The sequence below is a fragment of the Heloderma suspectum genome, chromosome 4 (genome assembly GCF_057233095.1).
Source record: "Heloderma suspectum isolate Gila_16-S chromosome 4, 16-S_ref, whole genome shotgun sequence".
NCBI lineage: Eukaryota > Metazoa > Chordata > Lepidosauria > Squamata > Helodermatidae > Heloderma > Heloderma suspectum.
This window is the reverse complement of record NC_139461.1, coordinates 145,493,271-145,518,443: the sequence shown is the minus strand read 5'-3', so window position 1 is coordinate 145,518,443 and position 25,173 is coordinate 145,493,271. Positions and strand designations below refer to the sequence as shown.

The 25,173-nt window shown below is 46.7% G+C and overlaps 1 protein-coding gene across 8 annotated transcripts in view; it reads right to left on the bottom strand.

Annotated features, from left to right (window-relative positions):
• CXXC5 (CXXC finger protein 5) overlaps window positions 1-25,173 on the bottom strand; it is a 100,846-nt gene that overhangs the window by 10,485 nt on the left and 65,188 nt on the right. For 4 of the 8 annotated variants that reach the window (XM_084850819.1, XM_084850817.1, XM_084850816.1 and 1 more), the window contains exons 2-3: window positions 12,978-13,097; window positions 4,489-5,442 (exon numbers count right to left, since the gene is read on the bottom strand). In XM_084850819.1, the coding sequence (XP_084706945.1) occupies window positions 4,489-5,268 (780 nt within the window). In that variant the 5' untranslated portion in view covers window positions 5,269-5,442; window positions 12,978-13,097. The remainder of the gene's footprint in view (window positions 1-4,488; window positions 5,443-12,977; window positions 13,098-25,173) is intronic. The other 4 variants (XM_084850822.1, XM_084850814.1, XM_084850821.1 and 1 more) reach the window with 1 other exon arrangement.

Here is a 25,173-nt window from a genome sequence, read left to right as displayed (position 1 = left end):
CATCTTCATGATGCACAGTCTCCTGTCATTTCAATTGAGACCAGATTCAGAAAATGAAGACACTGGATAGTTTGGCTGAATTCTTTGCCTTGGAACTTGAATAAACAAACTACACACACATCTACCTGCACACACCTTTCCAAGTCATTAGCTACCAGCTAATGCAATCAAAAGAGAGTTCCTGCCTTTGCCAGTTACATCCCAGAGAAAGGTGCCCCATGCAGCAATGGGCAGAATCCCTGCACCTTTAGCAATTGAGTAGAAAAGTGGCTTTAAACAGCTACAACTTGTTGAACCCATGCATGAGAAGCTGCACCTGGTGAAATTCCCTCTTCAACACACTGCTAAAGGCGCAGAAGCCCAGCTGTCCTCGTTTGCATATGGTCACCTTTCCAGGGACAGGCAGATCCTGCATATTCACACTGCCCATGAGGAGTATACATGGTGTACAGTCAGTCTGGTGTACAGTCAGTCACTTCACTTTGTATACCATTCTTGTGACAAGCGGTACATATTCTTTCATGGTGTGTTGGTGGTGGTGCCACATTGTGGTTTTCTGCCTTGATAATATGCCTTCCATCACATGTTCAACGCTTCCCACTGTGCTACATATCTCTTCCCCCACCTGCCAGCACAACGTATCTTCTCTGAGGAGTCTGGACCAGGTCAACCATCTCACCAAACAGAAACATAGAAGTGCAGAAATTACTGCCTGAAGATACATGGACCTATTTCCAACTCTAGTCAGGCTCGCAGGGTATGCCTAGGCTGGCAAGGAAAGAGCCAGAGCTCTTTTGATTTCAGCAGGGCCCCACACTGCCTGTGGGCACCCAGCAGACCTAACAGGTCTTTGCTTTATTTATTTGTTACCTTGTCTAAATATAGCAATGCATAGTAATTAACTCTTCACTTAGATTAGGTTTGCTGGCATTTGGGAGATGCTTGCCCTAACTCCCAAAATCAGAACAAATGTGTTCCAGATGGAATGGGACCCTTCATATAATCTGATGGTTCAGTTTCAATTATTCCAGATTCACAAAGCAGAAAGCAAATAAAGTAGTGGAGCCCTTTCCTGGGTTTGCCGTGTCATTTAACTTCCCACAAACTCCCAAAATGCAGAGAAGACGGGAAAATACTTCAGCCTAATATGCATTGTGGACTCGGTTTCCCCACTTTAGGTCTCTTTAAGTGTAGTGGACTTTCCCCTCTCCTGTCTTCCAGATCACTGACTCAGCAAATTAGAAAAAGCATAGAATTTAGCAATAAATACCACAGTTTTGAAAGGTATCAGTCCCCCCATATCACCACCACCCAGATCAAATTCCTCCCCTCCTTAGGTATGCATTCCAATCTGATGCTAATTGAAAAAACAAGAATGTGGCTAATAAGAGAGCAAATGAGCTCATCCTCTGTGCCATATAGTATCCCCACTGGAACTGTAGTGTCTTTAGCCTTCACCAACTTCACAGGAAATACCTTGAGGAGGAGTATAGCCAGACAATACCCCACTGCCCTATTGTCTGACTATCACATGTAGATAAAATGGAACTGAAGCAGGAGTTAGAAGCTGCAACTCCTCTAAAAATTAGCCGATTGCCCAACTCACAGAGCAATCATTCACAAGCTGGAGAAGGGGCCTGTACCTTTCAGAGACCAGCCTCAGAGTTGCTGCAGACATGGGTGCTACACCTCTCCCTGCAAGTACTGATCAAGGGGAGACCAACTGACCAAGGAGACACAAGGCCTGGCTTTGACACAGTGAGCACAAGTACCCAGTTTGGGTGCAGATGTCAGCAGGACACACTTGCTGTTTGGGCTGGCACATGTTTGGGGCTCAAAGTGGGCTGAGCTCTTTGCCTCTTTGTTGGGGCGAAGGCATGGAGAGAGAGAAACACATCTCTGCAACAGCAACAAAGCTGGGTCTTTAAAGGTACACACACCCTTCTTTGGGTTGCAAGCTGACATCCATCTCAAGAAACAGCAAAGCATATCGCTGGCTGAATTAATCCATCGTATCTGTACAACAATTCTAAATCAAGACTGCAAGAGAACGAAAGAACTACACTACATGTGAATGCTGATGACTACTGCTGCTTATGGAAAAGCAGTTTTAGGAGGGGGCAATTTGGAGCAGAGAAGTGCTGAACCCTCCCCCTGCACACTGCTTTCCTCCCACACTTGAGCTGGGGGAAGGACTTCTCCTACCACTACTTCTCCGTTCTGAATCATCAGTGCCCAGTTCCCAAATTCACCTGCTTTTTTCTTGTAGAAGCGGCAGCTGTCACAGCTTTGGTGTACATATGTGTGTGTAACATGTAGTAATGCTCCAAGACTCTTACTTTTCTACCTCATATCGCCCTTCTGCAATTATTTTGGAGATATTGCAAATATTATGTTCATTCTCCCCTACAAAAAATAAATAACACATGCAAATAAAGAATTGCCTCTCTAGGACATCAGACATGTTTTCAAGTGAGATTTTGAGAGCGGAGAGTGTCACAGTGGAAAGTGGATGAGCTGCTTTCCAAAGTATCCCCCAATCCACTCTTTAGATCACACAGATAGCTCTATTGTGGGGAGTGAATACTAGCCCCGAACCTCCCCTCATCTGGGAAACTGACAGATTAGCAAAGCAAAATTTATGCTGCATCTTAAAGGTACTAAACATTCCTAACTTTTCAGATAATTTAGTTTACTGGCAGCATTTATGTCCTTACCTTGCTCTGTTGGCATTTCAGATGAATCTGATTTATTCAACCCTTCATTCTTTTGTTTGAAGTCTTCCATGACATGCTTCTCATATGCTACTTCACTGAATTTAGCAACAAACTTCCAAATTACAAGGAAGACTTGGGGTTGCACTCTCTTTAGGCAGATGTCAGTGATATTTACTAAAGTCAAATCCCATTGACAAGAAGAGTTTGCCACAATAAAGGCTATGGGCATGAGCTATTGGTAAAAGTCAAGGCAGGCTGACATCTATGAGGAGAAACAGATCACCCGTCCCAAGGACGCTTCCAGGCAATAAGACCCCATTGAATTTGATATGGGTTCCATTCTTTAAAAACTAAAGGATGCCCTGATCAATGGCATGGATTTTCCACAAGCTTATTTCTCAATAACAAGGTACTTTTCAAAGGACTTGGGTAGCATCTTGAATCTTAAGAATTAGAATGGAGTGCTGTAGAATACACACACATATTTATTATTAACCCACACCAATGGCCTCGACGTAGGGGAGACCCACATGCTTTACCTGCAGAAGTCCTAGGCTCAATTCCCTGTGTCTCCAAGTTAAAAGGATTTTAGATGGCTGAGACCTCGGACAGCTACTAACACTCAAGAGCCTAGGGTTGACTCAGTACAAAGCGGATTTATACGCTAAACCTAAAAATCAATGTTTATAACTGGCCTGTGGACATCACTAGAAAAGACCGTTCAGGTTCAGCAAATTCTGGTTTTTGGAGAGACCTTGTTGTCTTGTACATCATGTTGCATATTATTATAGAGACGTGATTAGCACTACATTTTAAAGTAAATAAACCTCACTTGCTAGAAGAAACTAATGTAAATTGGTGGCTGGCCATCTGTTAAGAAGAACCTCATTTTCTTCCTGTGCTACAAAAGGCCCAGTTCTCACAAACAGCATTCCAAGCAGTAAACCTTTGTCTGGACTGTCCTGGCTTCTGACGTCAGTGCTCCACATGAAGAAAAACTCTCTCCAACATATTGAGAGCTGGCGTAACGTAGTGGCTAGCGGCTCAATCCTATAACGTGTCTACTCAAAAGTATATCCAATTGAGTTCAATGGGGCTTGCTCTCAGGGAAGTGGGTATAGGACTGCAGCCTATGAGACTGTGCTACCAATCAGGAAGTCCCTGGTTCAGTGTCACCTCTGTTTTAATCCCAGTAAGGGGTTTTAGGCAAGTTTCTCAGTCTGAGCCCGCCACCTGCAGTCTGGGGACAATAATACTATTCTTCAGGGGATTATAAAAAGATAACGGATGTGAAACATTTTGAATAATCCAAAGCACTACATACAGTATTAGAATGATGACTAGAAAATGAGCATATCAGGGAGAAGGGCAGGGTAGAGGCCTTCCCCCCAACATGCTATTTTGTATGTGCAGGGACCTTTTTCCCTGTGAAGCATTTAATCACGTGTGCAGTCCAAGATGGTACAGTTCAGACACAGCTTAACCACTTCATCAGCTGTTTGTGAAAAGTCAACTTCAGGACCTAGAGAGCTACTCACAGCATCGCAGGAAAGAAAGTCAATGTGAGACAGTTTCTCTGCCGATTCCTAATGATAGCTGGGTGCACGTGCACGTGTGAGAAGACTGGGGCCATGTGGAATATAAAAGGTAAAGACTGCTAACAGATACAAACCCCTGGCACCTCCACATCCAGTCCTCACAAATTGGTATTGTGGTTCCACACAGAGCAGCGGAGGGGGAGCTATTAAGCTGCCTGACCAAACCCAATTACCTCCAGTGCAGCAGAAGGCTTCTTTTTAAGTTCCTCACATTTTCGGAATTTGCAAATCTGGTGCCCAGTTTTACGGTTCCTACAACTGCTGCACTGCTCACAGTTTATCCGTCTTCTGCAAGGAGGGCACATGCCACATCTTTTCCGTTTCTTTTTCCCTGAATTGATGGCAGATGCCAATTCATTCTGCATTGGGTACTCCGCTAAGCCAGCCATATGGAGTGCGCTCTCTGCCAAAAACACGCCAGCAGGGGTCATGATGAAAAGGCCAGGGTTGATGGGAAAGGCCCCCAGGTAAGGGAAATCGGAGGGGCTGTTCATTGTCTCAGCAGCAGAGACAGCTTCCATGTCTGAGATGCCCGTCCCGTGGTCATTAGGCAGGGGGATGTGCTCCTGGACGACCCTTTTGAGCAGCTCTGTAGACTGAGCAAACTGTTGCAAGATGTTCTGTCCTTCAGAAGAAATATCTGATTTGCTCAGCAGGTCAGAGATGTTTTTGTGCTTTGAGGTAGAATTGCTTTTATCCATACTGGCTTCATTGCCGTTGGCTATGGGAGCACCTTTCTCTGAATGTTCGCTTAATGAGCTGGTGCTACCAAAAGTAGAGTAGTGGGAGAGCGGCCGAGACTTCTTAAGACTTTTGTTCAAAGGTTCACTTATTATCCCACTTTTGTTCCTCCTTTCCGAATTGACCGAAGGCGGACAGTCATCTGAGCTGTTGCTTTTTTCCAGTAGGCCTGGCTTGAGACCAGGGTCTTGATGAGAGCCAGGATCAGACATCTTTCTTTAACAAAGAAGAGACCAGATAAAGCAACAACTCCACTCCCTGTGGCCAATAACCAACCACTGCAGTACCAACACCAATCACAAAAATGGAAGGGGCGAGGTCTGTCTTCAGTGCAATTTCAGGGTCATTACAACATGTCCTGCAGATTTCATATAAAATACAGAGCTCTGAAAGTATAAAAAAAGGAAGGGGAAATTAATGAAGAGTTAGTATCTTGTAAAGCAAATGGACTCTGTATTGTTTTTCACTTGAGGTGCTCCCAGACCCTCCCCTTGTGATAAAGCCAGCTCTGATCCCCCCACCCCCGATCCTCCCCTCTCAGAACTGAGAGGTTTTAACTTGACTTGTTTGTTGTGGATCCAGACCTTCCAGGGCTTCAATAGATGGTTTACCGCATGCTCAGTCATTGCCTGTAAACATACCGCAATGCCAATGCAACCATGTGGGAGGCTGTAACTGCTAGATATAAACACATGAGAGATGAGGCACAGACTCAAGCCATTTGATCTGTATAGTTTAGGGATCTCCTCCTCTCATATACTTTATCAACATTTGCACACCATGACATGACAATGGAGTATTATTGAGCTAAACCAGAGTTGGCCTGATCCGGAAGCACTGTAAAGTGGCCAATTCAGGAAGTCAGTTCCAGAGGGGGACTTCCCTGCCTCCGACCTCCATCTCTGTACATCATTAACAATATCAGCTCAAATCTGAGGGAGGGCTGTTGCTGAATAAACTGTAAATTGTAATTTTGTGGGTTTACAATTTATTATTGTTCATTTATTAAGGTGACAAAGGGTTTCTACACCTGATACAAGGAGAGGGTCTGTAGCTCAGTGACAGAGCACATGCTTTGCATGCAAAGGTTCCCAAATTCAATCCCTCACACACCCGGGTAGGACTGGAAGAGACTCCTGCCTGGAGAGCTGCCGCCATGAGACCACGCTGGTCTAACTTGGTATAAAGCAGTGTCCCATGCTCCTAAGGGAGGTGCGAGCGGGGGAGAAGACAGATTCCACTTAGATGGGCAAAACAAGCAGAAGTAAAAACACGCAGCCAGCAAGAGGGTAATCTTGTGGTATTGAAACTACACGCAAGCTTTAACAAGTAGAAGTTCGATTATTTCAGAAGAGCAGTCAAAATTCCAACAATCTAGACCTTTCTGGTTCTAGACAGGGATGCCAAATACCTGAGAATTTTCACTCAAAACAAAAGCTTTTGTGGATAAATGACCCAAACAGGGAGTTGATTTGCAAATAGCAGTATTGGGTTCAGGGAGGAGGAGGAGACAGCAGAGAGCAACTATGATTCAGATATGCATTAATTTCTACTCCTGTCTGACTGTGCCTTTGAACAAGGAACCAAATGTGCAATCCAACCAATCATGCATGTAAGGGGTAAGAATGGTCAAAACTCCACTATCCTCAAGCAGGTCTCAGGACAGCAGAGAGCCTTTCACGGATTAGATCCGAGAAGGCGCACATAAGGCACAGCTGCATGCGACACACCTTCTGATCTAGTAGGTCCATGCCAATGCAAGGGTCTGACTCCAAGGTGTGCAGATTTGGTTCTGCTTAAATTATGCAAATACATCCATTTTAAATCCATTTTATGGAGGCAAAAATGTCAGCCTATGTAGAAACTCTCCTCAGATTCAGTTATCTCTCTAGCCACTTGGAGAACTGATGTCCAAAGACAGGGTGGCTATCGAGATAATGCAGTTTAGAATGTCAGATTCAACGCCCCGTGGACACATGACAAGGGTCTGTCTCCTCCCACCCGTTTCTCCTGCCCATGCAGGCCCTCAGAATGGCATAAAACAGGTAGTGGAGAGGAAGGAGGAGGATTTGCGTACACCTCGGAGGCCATTTGGCACCTGTGTGGGTTCTGTGATGATACAGATAATGGTGACTTGGCAAGCTGGCTTGTACAGATGCTTTCTCCATGTGGCTCACTCAGCCCACTGCCTGACTATGCCAGTTCCCAGTGCTGCTGGCAGCCTCTATTCAGACCCTTAGGAAATGACTGCAAAGGAAACAGGTGTGAAGGTTTGGTTGAATTCTTATTGTTCCGAACGGAGGGCCAACCAGAGCTGCTCTGTGAAGGCGGATCTCACAGCCAAGGTACAGCAGCAGGTTCTGATGGTCAGCTACCATGGCACTGTGCTTAGCTATCTGCTTTCTTTCACTGTGCTCCTCCCCACATGCAAACGGAAAATTACAGCTACATGTGATAGGAATGGCTACAGGCCCATAGATAAAGGCAATACACTTAGCACAACCAGAGCAACAGGTTCAGACAAAAAACTCTTTCTCCCATTCAAATATTATTTTAATGGGATTAAATGCCCAGGTGTCAACAAACACACCTACCAACTTACCAGCCCCTTGCTCAGGCCCCTCAGCTCAACACGAGAGGTGCTACCTCCCTTCTCCCTAGTTGTGAAGAGGAAAGGGGGGGCCCTGCTGTGCTGCTGAGCTTTAAAGCAAGTAGCTTCTACTTGCTCCAAATCCCACTGTGCCATGACAAACTCTCCCTGCACTCTTCTCAGCCGGGAGAGAGATTTCTCGTGATATGCTGCTGAGCTGTAGAGCGAGAAGCAGCAGCACAAGAGACCTGCTCCTCCTGCCAGTTCCAAATCTCTGGGTGATATGAAACACACAGCCTCAACACCACCTCCCCCAATCCTCTGGCACATGCAGAAGTCTTGGAAGAGAGACGGAGTTAGTGGCAAACACATAATTATGGCTTGCCTGGTCCAACATGTCAGGCATGAAAACTGAAGACGAAAGTATCAACGGCTCTATCTCACAGAGGTTTCACTCCACTTTTGCATCGGCACTTTATTGTGCAGAGGAAGTGATGGAGTATCCCAGCACCCATAAAGCATCACAACGCATGGCCCCAAACCCTGACAGCTTCCACCATCCAACCCAATTGTACAACGGTGTCTAACGAAGATATCCTGTTGGAAAATCAGGGCTCTAAACTGCACATAGAGCTTCCACGGAAAGAAAACATTTCCCCATTGCAGACAGCCACCTTCAACATGTAGAGGAGGATGAGGATGGCGACAGAGGTGGGTGGAGCTACAGCATTCATTCCTGCCCTTCCTCCTTGCATGCAGAGTCTACCTACTTGAACAGGGTTAATCAATATGAGAATTGGGCTGAAAACCGGGGAAAGTGGCTGTGCACAGGTTAAGCTTGGAAGTTTAAGTAAATGCTGTTACAATGCCATTGCCCATCATTACTCACACAGCACACTAGGATAGCACAGTTCTGGTGGCAAGAGCTCCTACGACCATACTGAGGGAATGACCTCCCACTTCTCAGCATTTTTACACAATTCCCCAGTCATAGATCAGATTGAAGCCCACAAGCACTGGGCATATTTCTACCATAACTATTTAGTAATTGAGAAAAAGATAGCAGCTGATCATCTGGACTACAATTAATACGTGGAGTCTGTCTAAATGAGAAACATTTCACTGACAGCAGCTTCCTTGTGCTGTAATGTGCCATACCTTGCTTGTCTCTACTGGGGGCAGGTCTGAGATCTGATTCAGGCTATAAATATCTGGGCCATGAAAAGAAACCTATAATGACTTCCCCTAGCCAATGTAGGAATTAATCTGCATATAATATTCATTCATTCATTCATTCATTCATTCATTCCTTTCTGTATACCAAAGACTCAGGGTGGATCAGAATACATTGTCAATGTCATCTGTCCGCACAAGAACCCTGCAAGGTATGTTATACAAAGCAGGAGAGAGACTAGGCTCAAGGGCTATTGAATTAGTTTGAGAACCGAAACAGAATTTGATTCTGGTTCTCTTTTCTCAGCTCCAATACTCAGTCCAATGTACTTAATTCTCAAGATTGCAGAGATGCCACCTTCTCTACCACTTCACAAAGCTGAGGTGAGGTCAGGCTCAAATTACTAGAACTATAGTGTTATATAGCATATGAGGGGAAAGCAATACACAATAGGAATGAACAGAAATGATCAGGGGCCCATAAATGCTCTTGCCAGGTTCCCAGTGTTGACCATATTTCTGGCAGCTGTAAAATGAGGGACAGGTGGGGGCCCACCTTTGGCTTCCAAACTGTCAAGGCTCATTGCTGCTGAGCTGAGCCACCAAAGCTCAGCACAAGCTCATGGACAACCTCTCACCATAATTTGTGGGTCCTGGGTTCAATGCTGAGAAGTTTCTTCACTTCGGTATATCACTACATATTTCACTACATTTCACTATAAACCAAAGGAGAATTCTTGTGAGATTCCACAAGAAACACTACAGATTTTGCAATTGACATTATTTTGTGTCACAATAGCCAGAAAGCCTAAAGCATTTTTCTCCCTGCAAAGCATTTAGACAACAAAACCTTGGTTCTAGTTTTGGCCCTCCCACACTACGTCCTGATAGACAGGGTAGGCATGCACCACAAAACCAATTCCTCTGAGCTTCCCTTTGCACAATCTGCAACATCTTGTTTGAGTAACCCAGTGACCTTTTGTTGTGGTGGTTGCAAAGCCATTCCAGAACTGGAGCTAGCTTAGCCACACTCCTTGAGCCATGAGTGCGAAAGGGTGCCGCTGGAAATAAAAAACAGCAGCCATCATTCTTCCTGTCGAAAAGGAAAGAGCATCCAAAAGGCCTTGTATTCCTTTGGTAAATGCACAAGGAGCTCCTTGCCCATCAGGCATGGCTCTATACCTTTTGAGAAGGACCAACATTTTAAAACAGCCATACACATCATAGTGAGAGAAACACACAACTGGTCAGAGAAGACCTAGGGTGTGCTTGGCTTGGAACCATAATGACAACATGCTGGATCACACCCACAATGAGCTGGGAATCAAAGTCTGGAGAGGCACAGGGAACACAGCCGAGACTTGCAAGACAAATGGGCCTGTCATCGCTGCTGCCATAAAACCAGAATCCAGCTATTTTCATTAGCATAAGATAATTTCTGAAAATTCCCTCTGTCCTGCCAGTTGAGCACAGTATATCACTTGTATGAACTGACGACGGGAAGGGATCAAACACTTCCTAAACTTCATTCACGCCTCAGAAATAAACTATAAAGCTTTATCCTAACGTACACACCATTTTAGCCAGGAAGACAAACACATCTGTCTGTGGATTCTAAGCTAAAAGGTTTCTGCGGCCCCAAAACATAAATTCTACAGTTGGCATCTGCATCATAACAACTACCTGCAATATTCTGAAGAATTTTTACAAGAACTGTTGTGCTAAGAAAGTTCTACTTCCTGCCTACAGAAATTTCTCTCTAAACCTTCTCGGTTTTCAACCATGGGGCAGGGTAGAATTTTCCAGTTTTCCTTCCACAGTCATGTGGATCTTGCTCTCCCCCCATCGCCCCCTGGAAAACTGAGTTTTTCATTACATGCGATGGTGCCCATGCTGGGCTGTGCAGTTCTTCCAGCTGGATCCTGTAAAAATGTCTGGAAATTTTGAAGCCATAGGGGGAAAATGAGCATGGCAATGAACCCAGCATTTTTTAAAACATTGAAATATTTCAGCATTTACTTCATCAGTCTTGAACTTATTTTACTGCTTTAGAGCGCAATTCTGAGTTGTCACCTACTAGACGAAAGCCTCCAATATCAGAGGCTTCTAAGTAACCCATGCCTTGCTGGGCTGCCGGTAGGGCGGGTGGAGTGACAGAAGCAATTTTCACCTCTGTCCTTCTTTCTGTAATTTTACCTATAGATGGGCCTCTGAGCCCATCTAGAGGAGGCACAGTGCCAGGGGGCAGGGCCCAGGCTGGAGAGGCCCCATGGTTTTGCATCTCCTGACCATGCCCCTCCCCTCCCTGCCTACCCGAACGCCCCCTTTCTGACCTCCCTCAAGTCAACCAAGGCCATTTTTGCAACCTTGGAAAGAGGGTGCCACTGTTCTTTCCATGGTAGATGGGACAGAGAGGGGGGAGGGACTGGATCTTGAGGTCCCCCTTCTGAAGTTGTAGCAGTTTCTATGGCTTCACAGAATCATAGAATAGTAGGGTTAGAAGGGGCCTACAACACCATCGAGTCCAACCCCCTCCTCAATGCAGGAATCCAAGTCAAAGCATCCCTGACAAGTGGCTGTCCAGCTTCCTCTTGAACACCTCCAGTGTGGGAGAGCCCACTACCTCCCTAGGTAATTGGTTCCATTGTCGTATTGCTCTAACAGTCAGGAAGTTTGTCCTGATGTTCAGCTGGAATGTGGCTTCCTGCAACTTGAGCCCATTATTCCGTGTTCTGCATTCTGGGATGATCGAAAAGAGATCCTGGCCTTCCTCTCTGTGACAACCTTTCAAGTACTTGAACAGCACCATCATATCACCCCTCAGTCTTCTCTTCTCAAGGTTAAACATGCCCAGTTATTTCAGTATCTCCTCGTAGGGCTTTGTTTCCAGTCCCCTGATCATCTTCGTTGCCCTCCTCTGAACCCTTTCCAGTTTGTCTGCATCCTTCTTAAAGTGTGGTGCCCAGCTCCAGGAAGGGGAATCCAAAAAATCCTATGGTCCGTGGGACGCTCTCCAGGGACCACAGGAATGTGCCCTTGGCAACATTAACTGCTACGTGGACAAGGGATTCCAGAGTCTTGTGGCCACAGACCCTTGCTGACTTGGACCATTCACAGGACACTGGATACCTCTTCGGGCTGAGCACTGCACCAGCCATTGCAGACTAGAGAAACCACACATCCGCTGTTATTGTCAGGAGCGCCCTAGCTGCCTCTTAAGTCCCCTCCAGTAGCCAAAGCAAGATGCAGAGAAAAGGGATTATTTCCAAGGTTTTATTCCTTTACAACTTAATGACTCTTTCAGATGCTAATTGCCAGCGACTAAGCAAGGAATTGCAAAGGGTATCTTAGCAGGGTAACCTAAGCTCCATGTACGCAGTTGGTCCCCATTTGGAGGAGAAGGGCAGGAATGCTCTGAAACTTATGGACTAGGAGGGGAGGCTCCGCCCCTTACCTGTGGGGCATCGGGGCGCAGCCGTTGCGCCAAGCGGGCTGAGCACCTCTCGGCGCCCTCCACTTCACGCCTCTCTGTGCGCAGGCGCCTTGCGTCTAGCACCAACCGATCTCTTGCTCTTTCGCTGCCAGGGTCACTATCTCTCTCAGGAATGTGAGGGGGGGGGGCTCTCCCTGCAGCTGCGCCTCTGAGAGACGAGCAGGCTTCTCTCCCACGGGTTGTAGTTCTTCCTCAGAATCAGAGCTGCTTTGAGGCTCTATGGGCTCAGTTCCAACCCTGACAATTATTTACATTGGAGTGGGCATCTTGTGGCCCTCCAATGTTTTGACCTACAACTCCTATCAGCCATAGCTAGCATAGCCAATAGTGAGGGATAACAGGAGTTGCAGGCCAAAAGATCCAGAGGGCCACAAGTTGTCCACCTCTGATTTACATGACCGCTGATCTCTCTTAGGATGAAAATAAGGGGACTAAACCTTTCTTAGCTCTTCCAACATTCTTTGGCTTCTGGTTTTTCCACTGAATGTGTAAACACGTGCAAGTCAAGGTTTTTTTTAAGTCTCTTTGGTGTAAACAGGACCTAACTAGTTAAATACAAGCTCCCCAATAGTACCCCTGTGCTCAACGGATGACAATCAAAGACACGTCTAAAATTATGTAAAGTTAATCAGTCCATTGAGTAACTGATTGTAGTCATGATCTACCTGAGGATTTGCGCTTGAGAAGAAAAGCAGCAGAGAGATGGATGGATGGCCTGCTCTTCTACTGACCACAGGCTATAGGATAATCCATGTGGAAGCCATCAACAAATCCTGGTTCCTTCCCTGGATATTGGAACACAGGAGAAAATGGTCACTATGGCAAAGATCATGAAGAAAAATGGCTTGTATGGAAACATTTGCTACTTATCAATAATATGCAATACAGCCAGTTCCCAATTTTTATTATTCACTAAGGCCTCCCTCTCAAAGATTGCCAGCTTTTGAACCAGCCCCTGTAGCTGACCCTTTAACAGCAGCTTGATGTACAGACATTAGTAGGTGGTGTTCATAGGTGATCATGTTTAGTGCTATGCTTTGAAAAGCATTACCTGCTGATTTCTGCAAATCAAACCTTTGTTTAAAGATCCAGGAGCAGGCCAGGCCATTTTTTTCTAGCCAACTGGCAACCTCATCGCTCCCCAACATGAAATGTTGTAAATAATAAGACTATGTGTTTGCATTGTTCTCTGTATTTTGCATTCCTGTCTTCCAAATCAATATCAGAGACAGAGGCTAAGAGGTAAGTGGGTTGCAGGAAGCCCAGGGCGCTGCCCTTTATCCTTCTGACTGGCTGTGAGCTCACCAGGAGCTTCTGAGAGCTCCAACTGAATTGGAGGGGTGTGGCCTGAGTACTCCCAGCAGCTGACTGGGCGGGAAGCTTCAGTCTGTTTCCCGCCTCCCAGCTGAGCAGAGCAGAGCAGAGCAAGCTGCTCCAGCTGGTCCAGGGACTACAGAAGCAGGCAAGCTCCCAGAGAGCGAGCGAACAGAGCGAGCAAATGGGGGGAGCAAACAGGAGTTGGCCAGGGGAGTTGCAGTGGTTGAAGAGACAAAGGAGACAAAGGAGACAGAGGCTAAGAGGTAAGTGGGTTGCAGGAAGCCCAGGGCGCTGCCCTTTATCCTTCTGACTGGCTGTGAGCTCACCAGGAGCTTCTGAGAGCTCCAACTGAATTGGAGGGGTGTGGCCTGAGTACTCCCAGCAGCTGACTGGGCGGGAAGCTTCAGTCTGTTTCCCGCCTCCCAGCTGAGCAGAGCAGAGCAGAGCAAGCTGCTCCAGCTGGTCCAGGGACTACAGAAGCAGGCAAGCTCCCAGAGAGCGAGCGAACAGAGCGAGCAAATGGGGGGAGCAAACAGGAGTTGGCCAGGGGAGTTGCAGTGGTTGAAGAGACAAAGGAGACAAAGGAGACAGAGGCTAAGAGGTAAGTGGGTTGCAGGAAGCCCAGGGCGCTGCCCTTTATCCTTCTGACTGGCTGTGAGCTCACCAGGAGCTTCTGAGAGCTCCAACTGAATTGGAGGGGAGTGGCCTGAGTACTCCCAGCAGCTGACTGGGCGGGAAGCTTCAGTCTGTTTCCCGCCTCCCAGCTGAGCAGAGCAGAGCAGAGCAAGCTGCTCCAGCTGGTCCAGGGACTACAGAAGCAGGCAAGCTCCCAGAGAGCGAGCGAACAGAGCGAGCGAACAGGGGGAGCAAACAGGAGTTGGCCAGGGGAGTTGCAGTGGTTGAAGAGACAAAGGAGACAAAGGAGACAGAGGCTAAGAGGTAAGTGGGTTGCAGGAAGCCCAGGGCGCTGCCCTTTATCCTTCTGACTGGCTGTGAGCTCACCAGGAGCTTCTGAGAGCTCCAACTGAATTGGAGGGGTGTGGCCTGAGTACTCCCAGCAGCTGACTGGGCGGGAAGCTTCAGTCTGTTTCCCGCCTCCCAGCTGAGCAGAGCAGAGCAGAGCAAGCTGCTCCAGCTGGTCCAGGGACTACAGAAGCAGGCAAGCTCCCAGAGAGCGAGCGAACAGAGCGAGCGAACAGAGCGAGCGAACAGGAGTTGGCCAGGGGAGTTGCAGTGGTTGAAGAGACAAAGGAGACAAAGGAGACAGAGGCTAAGAGGTAAGTGGGTTGCAGGAAGCCCAGGGCGCTGCCCTTTATCCTTCTGACTGGCTGTGAGCTCACCAGGAGCTTCTGAGAGCTCCAACTGAATTGGAGGGGTGTGGCCTGAGTACTCCCAGCAGCTGACTGGGCGGGAAGCTTCAGTCTGTTTCCCGCCTCCCAGCTGAGCAGAGCAGAGCAGAGCAAGCTGCTCCAGCTGGTCCAGGGACTACAGAAGCAAGCAAGCTCCCAGAGAGCAAGCGACCAGAGCGAGCGAACAGGGGGAGCAAACAGGAGTTGGCCAGGGGAGTTCGGCAGGGGAGGTCAAGGGGGAGGCCCCTAACATTTTTTTTTTAACTAACTTTTTCCCATTTATTTGTCTTGTAACACACACTTCCACACCAGTGGGACTCTGCTTTTAACCTCTACTGAGTAGAGGAGCAGGCACAGGCTAGTCTAGAACAATCACAAAGCTAGACACAAAAAGGGAAAAGGGGCTATGGAAGGACAAGACTCTCCAGTGGTGGTGACCTGCAAGGTGTGTGCCATGTTTGTTTTCTTGCCTGAGAACAACATGGCCTACACCTGCAACAAGTGCAAGTTGATCACGCTGCTGGAGGAAAAAGTAAGTGGACTGGAGCGGCGACTGTCAACCCTCTGGGGAATAAGAGAACACGAAGAGTTCTTGGACAGAATGGGGGAACTACAGCAGCAAAGGGCAGACCAGAAGCTTGAAGAGCAACAGCAAGATGAGGCAGTGGGAAATGCTGAGGAGAAGAAAAATGGAGTAGAGGATACTCCTTGGAAAACGGTGACAGTTAGGGAGAAGAAGAACTAGACGCCACTCTGCACCAGTGGAAGCGATGGAGCTGTGGAACCGATTCCAGGTACTTGCAGATGAGACTGGAGGACAGCCTGCAGAGGAAGAATCACAGGGGAACCTGCATGAGAGTGAGCAAGAGGCTAAAGGTCAGTCAAACAGAGGCGATGAAACCCAGGCCTACAAGAAGAAGAAGAGAAGAGTGGTAGTAGTGGGAGACTCCTTGCTGCGTGGGATCGAGACCCAAGTATGTCGCGAAGACCCGTGGACTCGCCAGGTATGTTGTCTCCCGGGAGGACAGATTAGAGACGTGACTGAAAGGTTGCCTGCACTCATAAAGCCCACTGACAGGTATCCCTTTCTTCTCATCCATGTGGGAACAAATGATACCACCAAGCGGAGCTACGAAGAGATCGCGTCAGACTTTGAAGCTTTGGGAAGGAAACTCAAGAACTTTGGGGCCCAGATAGTTTTCTCATCCATCCTTCCAGTAGTTAGAAGAGGGATAGAAAGGGAACGAAAAATACTCCGGGTGAACGACTGGCTATAAAGGTGGTGCCGACGAGAGAGATTTGGATTCTGGGACCACGGGCTATACTTCCTGGAAGATGGGCTGTTGGCTAGGGATGGGTTGCACCTCACAAAGGATGGGAAGAATGTGTTTGGCCACAGCATGAAGAACTTCATCAGGAGGGCTTTAAACTGAATCCTACGGGGAAGGGAGATGTAATGTTGGGGGTAACAATGGACGTAGGCGCATGCACTGCAATGGAGAGAACAGCGCTGATAGCGCCCAATAATAGTCTTCAGACACATGTAGGAAGAAAGCCAGACTATGAAGCACATGGTCTTCGATGTCTATATACTAATGCCCAGAGTATGGGAAACAAACAGAACGAACTTGAACTCTTAATACAGGAGGGAAATTATGACTTGATAGGTATAACTGAGACTTGGTGGGATGACTCTCATGACTGGAATACAGCAGTTGAAGGATATAACTTGTACAAAAAGAACAGGAGGAACAGAAAGGGAGGCGGGGTTGCACTGTATGTGAAAAATACATATCTCTGCACAGAAATACAGGAGGAGGAGCTTGGTAGCCCCATCGAGAGCATCTGGGTTGAAATAAATGGAGCAAAGAATAAAAGGAACCTGGTGGTCGGAGTCTACTACCGGCCACCCAATCAAGGAGAAGCCAAGGATGAAACTTTTGAAAAGCAAATAGCCAATGTTTTAAGGAAGCATGATGTAGTAGTAATGGGGGACTTCAATTTCCCCGATATTTGTTGGGAGACAAATTCTGCAAAACATGGCCCCTCCAGGAAATTCCTGACTTGTGTGGCGGATAACTTCCTCCTACAGAAAGTAGAGGAAGGAACTAGAGGATCGGCTATCCTTGACTTGATCCTAACCAACAGAGATGACTTAGTGGATAAAGTAGCAGTTACAGGAACTCTGGGGGAAAGTGACCATGTTGTACTTGAGTTCTTGGTTCTAAGGGAAGCAAAAGCCGAGTGTACTCAAACGCGTACCCTGGATTTTAGGAAAGCTGATTTTAATAAACTCAGAACAATGATCAGTAAGGTCCCATGGCAAACAATGCTAGCGAGAAAAGGAGTCCAAGATGGGTGGGAACTTTTAAAAAAGGAAATTCTCAAGGCACAATCACAAACAATTCCAACAAGAAGAAAAGGTGGAAGACAACAGAAGAAGCCAATGTGGCTTCACAAAAAGCTTAGGGATGACCTGAAAACAAAAAAGGACACATATAGGAAGTGGAAAGAAGGCCAAGTAACAAAGGAAGAGTACAGGCAGGTAGCACAGAATTGCAGGGATGGCGTCAGGAAGGCTAAAGCGGAGAACGAGGTGAGGTTAGCGAGGGATGCTAAAAACAACAAAAAGGCTTTCTTCAGCTACGTGCATAGTAAAAGGCAGAGGAAAGAAATGGTTGTTCAGCTATTAAATAAGGATGGCAAAATGATAACAGATGACAAAGAAAAGGCAGAGGTGCTCAATTCCTACTTTGGCTCAGTCTTCTCCCAAAAGAGGGTCTATGACCCCCCTGGCAAAGGCGAAGTACAGGCTGAAGGGGCAGGATTGCAGCTTGAGATCGACAGGCATATGGTCAAGGAACACCTCATTACTTTGAATGAGTTCAAATCTCCAGGGCCAGATGAACTGCATCCTAGAGTAATAAAGGAACTGGCAGAAGAACTCTCAGAACCGCTGTCTATTCTCTTTGAGAAATCATGGAGGACCGGGGAAGTGCCAGATGACTGGAGGAGGGCTAACGTTGTCCCTATCTTCAAAAAGGGTAAAAAGGAGGAACCTGGGAACTACAGACCAGTCAGTCTGACATCAATTCCTAGGAAAATTCTGGAGCAGATCATAAAGCAATCCATCTGGAAGCACCTTGACAACAATGCCGTGATTACTCGAAGCCAACATGGATTTGTCAAAAACAAGTCCTGCCAGACAAATCTGATCTCATTTTTTGATCAAGTCACCTCCCTTGTAGACCGTGGGAATGCTGTAGACATCATATACCTCGACTTCAGCAAAGCTTTCGACAAAGTGCCCCATGATATCCTGATGAGCAAACTTGCTCGAAGTGGGCTAGATGAAACAACGATCCGGTGGATCCACAGTTGGCTACAGAATCGGACTCAAAGAGTGCTTATCAATGGGACCTTCTCAAGCTGGGGAGAGGTAACGAGTGGGGTACCGCAGGGCTCAGTCCTGGGCCCAGTGCTCTTCAACATTTTTATTAATGACTTGGAGGAGGAGGTGCAGGGAATGCTGATCAAATTTGCAGATGACACAAAATTGGGAGGGATAGCTAATACTTTGGAAGACAGAAACAAAATTCAAAGTGATCTGGATAGACTGGAGTGCTGGGCAGAAAACAACAGAATGGCATTTAATAGGGACAAATGCCAAGTTCTGCACCTAGGAAAAAGAAACCAAATGCACAGTTACAAGATGGGGGATACGTGGCTCAACCACACTACGAGCGAGAAGGATCTTGGAATTGTCGTCGATCACAAGCTGAATATGAGCCAACAATGTGATGTGGCTGCAAAAAAGGCAAATGCTATTTTGGGCTGCATTAATAGAAGCATCGCTTCCAAATCCCGGGAAGTACTAGTTCCCCTCTACTCAGCACTGGTTAGGCCTCATCTGGAGTACTGTGTCCAGTTCTGGGCACCACACTTTAAGAAGGATGCAGACAAGCTGGAGAGGGTTCAAAGGAGGGCAACAAAGATGATCAGGGGACTGGAAACAAAGCCCTATGAAGAGAGACTGAAAGAACTAGGCATGTTTAGCCTTGAGAAGAGAAGACTGAGGGGAGATATGATAGCACTCTTCAAGTACTTGAAAGGTTGTCACAGAGAAGAAGGCCAGGATCTCTTCTTGATCATCCCAGAGTGCAGGACACGGAATAATGGGCTCAAGTTACAGGAAGCCAGATTCCGGCTGAACATCAGGAAAAACTTCCTGAGTGTCAGAGCAATACGGCAATGGAACCAATTACCTGGGGAGGTGGTGGGCTCTCCCACACTGGAGGCCTTTAAGACGAGGCTGGACAGCCATTTGTCAGGGATGCTCTGACTTGGATTCCTGCATTGAGCAGGGGGTTGGACTCGATGGCCTTGTAGGCCCCTTCCAACCCTACTATTCTATGATTCTATGATTCTATGATCAGAATCCCAAACTCAGAAAGGTTTCTCTTATTGTGGCCCCAGAAAAATGGATGATGTACCAAATTAGAATAGCTGACATTGAAGATTTGAACAGTCATGCTGGGGAAAAAGACAAAGGAACTTAAATAAATGGACAAGATATGAGTCAAACAAAGGCAGGCAGTTACCTTCTCATCCAAGAGTGTTTTGCCCACTTTTCGAGCTTTTATCATCTAAAGCCTGGAGGGGTGTGTATGTGAGCAGTCAAATGAAGGTGGAGACTAGGAAAAGGATCTGAATGGCAGCAGAGGTGGGTGGCATGTGAAGACATACAGGGGGGAGAGTGCACAAGGGAAGGATAGGTAGAGGCAGGGTGCTGTGGGAAGATGCAAAATGAGGAAGTCTGATGATACAGGGGCAGGGTGACCAGAAAGCCGCCCGACAGAAGGACAGTCTATATATTACTTTTATCACACACGGTAACTGCTTGAAAATAGCCTCTGCCACCAGTATAGTGTATAGCAATGGTATAATGCTTCCTAGTTCCACATCACGTGAAGTGTCTTACACACAATACCAGGCAGAGTAGACAGGAGTTCCCCTGCAGACATTGGCTGCAATGCTATGATGTCACAGTGTGCTTTGGTGAAAAAAACTCATATAGAACCTAGGTGAGGAGGACTGAATTTAGAATCCACCAATCAGAATAAAGATTTCTGCAAATGTTTGTGGCTTCAACATTTTTTCTCCTTGCAACAATTGTTCCAGGCTTAAAATTACTTAAAATTACTAATGACAATTGGGATTCTTGCAAATTCCCTCAACTCCAGAAGTTGAATGACTAAAAACAATACACTAAAAAAAGCAATTTAATAGTTCCTCCCTCCTACTAGAAGAATGTATCTGGAGGGTAGAAGTGTTGCTATCTTACAGTGCAATCCTATGCATGTTTACTCAGAGGTACCCCCTCTCCAGGTAAGCTGGCTCCCAGGTAAGTGTGCCAAGGCTGTGTGCAGCCTTAATTAAGGTACTTTTTGTGGGTGCTTTTGCACAAAAATATGTTAACTCACCCCTTCATGGATCACTGCCTTGTTGTGGCGAAGGGGCTTGCGTAACTCAGTGAAGCCATAAGCTATGCCGTGCAGGGCCACCCAAGATGGACAGGTCATGACAGAGGGTTCTGACAAAATGTGGTCCACTGGAGAAGGAAATGGCAACCCACTCCAGTATTCTTGCCAAGAAAACCCCATGGAACGTATCACAAGGCTATGAATATGAACTTGAGCACGCTCCGGGAGAGAGCGCAGGACAGGAAGGCCTGGCGTGCTATGGTCCATGGGGTCACGAAGAGTCGGACACGACTGAACGACAAATGTTAACTCAGATTCAGTTGACCTGCACTGTGAATGGGATGCAACTCAATACAGAGTTTAGAAGGAAGTGCAGATAATAACCAAGAGCTCCCCTGTGTGTCACCTTAGGTTAAGTGTTGCCCTCTTGTTTGAATGGAGTTAACAGGCTGAGAGATGCCCTATTCCAACACCCACACACTCTGCCACAGTGCTGCTCTGCAACTCATGTCTGTGGGGCCCAAGTAAGTCTCTCAGCATAAAAATAAGGTGATTTCAGTCGCTTTCATGGCCCAGATAGACTGCCTCTGCCATTCTACAATGAATCAGCTCAGAAGCTGTTATGGAAAGTTGGACAGAGTCACATCCCGCAGACTTTCTCCTCTGCTGCCATCAGTATTCAGTGACTGAGAGCCCTCGCTGTGTTATTTTGGAGGGCCAAAGTAGACACAACGGGGCAGCTACGTGTATTTTATCCACTCGTCTGACACATTCACATATAAAACAGGAGCGAGGGGATTTATTCTTTGCACACAAAGGAGTGCACAGGGCAGTGGGGCAAACTCCAGTCCCTTCCCCCATCTGACCTCACTGCGCTCTATAGCTTTATGCAGTTTGCTTCCAGCCTAGCTCCGTTCCGGTGATAGGAAACCGCTTAAAGCAACAGAGCATAGCGAGTTAGTGTGTGTGTGTGGGGGGGGAGGTGGCAGTGCTCCCCTTTCTCAAATGCTCCCTTCCATGCAAAAAGAGAGAGAGAGACGTGACCCCCACATGATATGTAAATGAGGCAACCACATCACATTTAGTTGGGCCCAGAGTCAATGGGGAGCTGAGGTGGTCCCGCTGTGGCCCCATGCACATGTCCCATCAGTGCACAGAGGGCAGCAGGACCAAGGCCTCCAGTGGGGCTCGACACACACACACAACCATACAAACCATCAGAAACCCAGGTCCCACCAGGGTTTTCTCTGTCGTGCACAGTTGTGCGTGCAAAGAGCCCTTTCTCATGTTTCAGCCACCGTGCAAAGATCAGGCCAGGCCAGCGGGTGCGGTCCCATTCCCCCGCATGCACTGGCTGAAGGTGTGGCCTGTGAGAGGGAAGAGGGCTTCTGCCTGGCTGGCCTGCCATCAGCTTGCTCAGGGGCTCACAGATATCTGGATTTTCATCTACTACCTTGAAAACATGCGGAATTATGCTAAGCTGGGAAGGAAAAAATACGTAAAATTAACCTTATTTTAACAGTAGCCAAAGTCAAACATTTTTGCTGTTTTTAGCAAATTATACACCAACTGGCACATATATAGGAAAATGTCCGCTGTATTTGCTGTCAGCTACAGAGGTAAAGGGTGGATATGACACAATAAGGCCCACAAAACTTAAGTATTAATCTTTTGATGTCCATTTCAGACCTCTTGTGCCTGAGATGAGTGACCTTACTGCCTTACCCTGGTTGGCTGTGGAAGAGACACTCCATAATCTGGATTTCTTGCAAAATGCCATCCTCGCCCTGGGCCATACAAAAGCCAAAGGGGCCATATGCCAACTCATTAGGGATAATGAGTTACAAGATGGTATAAGAGTAGCTACTCCATACCCCAAACTCAGAGATGGAGGCGGGCTTTTTTACCTGCAAGCTACTTAACTACTCTAACAATTCCAAAATACAGGAGAGCGTTCATGCTGGCCAAGTTCAATGTGTTACCTTCTGCACTTTGGGAGGGTAGATACAATGGTACCTTATACTCTGAGCATTTATGCCCCTGTGAAGCTGGCACGGTGGAGACCGTGGGCCATTTACTGCTGCATTGTCCCTTCTATCATGATTTTCGGCATATTTTTCCTACTCCTGTTTTACAAGAAGTACCTGGGAGATCTGATGTGTTTTATACAGATTATCTTTTGGCTGACTAGAATTCTCAGGTAACCTCTAAGGTGGCTAGTTTCTGTGCTGCTGAAATTGTTTCTCAGTGTGGGATAATGTCAATTGTTTGATGATGTTTTGTTAAATATTTTACTATTATGAGTGGGTCATGTGTAATATTTTTATTTATTTGCATTTAAACTAAACTAATTCTTATTGCTTTTATATTATTGTATTTATATTATTATTATTGTTGTTGTTGTTGTATTTATATTATTATATTATTGTATTTATAGTGCTACTCCACTTTGCTGGTCTTGTGACTGTAATAAACTATGACTACTATTACTTACCCTGGTTGTTCTACTGCACATTTGCATTCTGTTCTTCTTCCGACCATTTTTTAAAGGAGCAAGCTCGTGATGGCGCTTTTCTCCAGCTCCCTTGCTGTGCAAGTTCCAGTCAGAACACACAGGGCAGAAGACGTTCTCCAACAGGATACACCATACTGCATATCAGCCAGTGGCTGAGAAAGAGAGACGAATCTCTCCCATCCTTCCCTCCTTTCCCCTACAAACTCAGGCCCAGTTCCTACAAACTCCAGGAGAGGCCTACTTTGATCCACATTCTGCTCACTTCCCCACCATCCTGAATCGAAGCCTGGGATTCCTCTCCCGTATCTGCTTGGACATATTGCTCCCACTTGGCCACACTGTGAGTTTGTGAGAGAAGCCAACAGGAACGGGGCAGCAAAAGGAAGTGGCTCTAATCGGGGGCCGGGGGGGCAGTGTTGAGTGCTCCCGATCCTACTGCGCCCTGCACAGCAGTAGGCAACACCATACAGTTGGTTGCCTTCCTGGAAAGTTAGACCTGATTCCAATAACACATGTGGAGAAGACTCAGGGTGAGGCTATTTCCACCCAGCATCTCTCATATGAACAAACACCTGGGTGGTACAAAACCTTTCCATTCCAGAAGAACTACTGTGTGTGTGTGTGTCTGTGTGTCCTTCTCCTCCTCCTCTCTTTCCCCCTCACTGTGCAATTACTTCTACAGGAACAAAGGAAACTGCCTTATATGTACCAGGTAGGACTGTTTGTTCATCAAGTATGGTCTATTCTGATTGGCACTGGCTCTCCAGGGTCTCAGGTATTTCACATCACTTGCTACCTGATCCTTTTAACTAGAGATGGAGATGATGACTTGAGATAGATCACCAGTTTTGATAGAAGGGAATGGGGTCTGAGAAATCATGGCCTCTTGTTGGGTTATTTGAGGGGGTTTTTTCCCCTCAAATGAGCCATGCTGCCCAGGCTCAGACAACATGGACAAGCCATGCCTGGGCAGGTAATTAGGCAGATGGTGCCCAGCACGCACTGCGGCTTAAACAACCCATCATGGTGATCGTGCATATCAGGTCTGTGTCACCAAAGGGCAGTAACGAACATTTTTGGTTAGTCACACAGACATTCCAGGGACAAGGTGAAATTTGAAATCCGAAGTTGTCAGTTGCAGTGACAATCTTGCAGCACAGAAGGACAGAGGCTGCTGCATGAGAAGAAAGCTGAGGAACCCAGCAGGCATGAGGGTGACCCTGGAAGGGCGCATGCAGTCGGATCTCATTAAAAAAGAGCTCCCGCTGCAGGCAAGCCATTAGAGCAGCCTTCCCCAACCAGATGCCCTCATATGTCTTGGACTAGAACTGCCATCATCCCCAGCCAGCATGGCAAGTCCCAGATTCAATCCCTGGCGTTTCCAGTTAAGACTCAGCAAGACTCCTTGTCTGAAAACCCTGGACTGCCAGTCTGTGTAGACATCAGGAGGGTAGATGGACCAACGGTCTGATTCCGTATAAGGCAACCTTCTATGTTCCTAGGTACCAAGTTAGGGAAGGCTGCATCATGCAGTTTTCCCTCAACAGTTCAAATGTTCATGAACATTCCGTCATGCCTGAGTAGTTCAGCCAATGGCTGTGGGGAGGCGGATATGGAGTGGCACGCCTTTTTTTGTCTATGGGATAGATACAATTAGTATTTACAATTTATTCCACAAAACCTTGAGATCTATCACCGTTCTTTAAAAATGAAACATTTGGAATCTATTGAGCCACCACAAGGAAGGCTCATCTCTTCAGCTGTTTTCAGAAAGGGAACAGGGAGCAGTTGAGATTTTTATATCAGCTGCTGAACACCCACATCACGTGGAAGAATTCTCAGGAAAATTCTGAGGCGAAATAAGAGCCACATACAAGCTGTATTAGTTTGCTGCTGGACATGCCATGTCAGAAGGAGCTGACAGAGCCATTACAGTCTATTGGACTGATAATCCACAAACTAAAGACGGGTTTATTGTACATGGCAGATCGGAACAGCTCCAAAAGAAGCCATCGCTATTTACTGTACATTCACTTGCTTTCTTTTCAAGGGGCCCAAAACATGGATTTCATAGATAAGGTACACTGCCTGTTCTGATCTGTTGCGCACATAACCCTGTCACGAACACAAGACATACGCAAAGGGTCACTCCAATCTCCAAACCAAAATAAACACTATTACATTTTCAGTGTTTGAG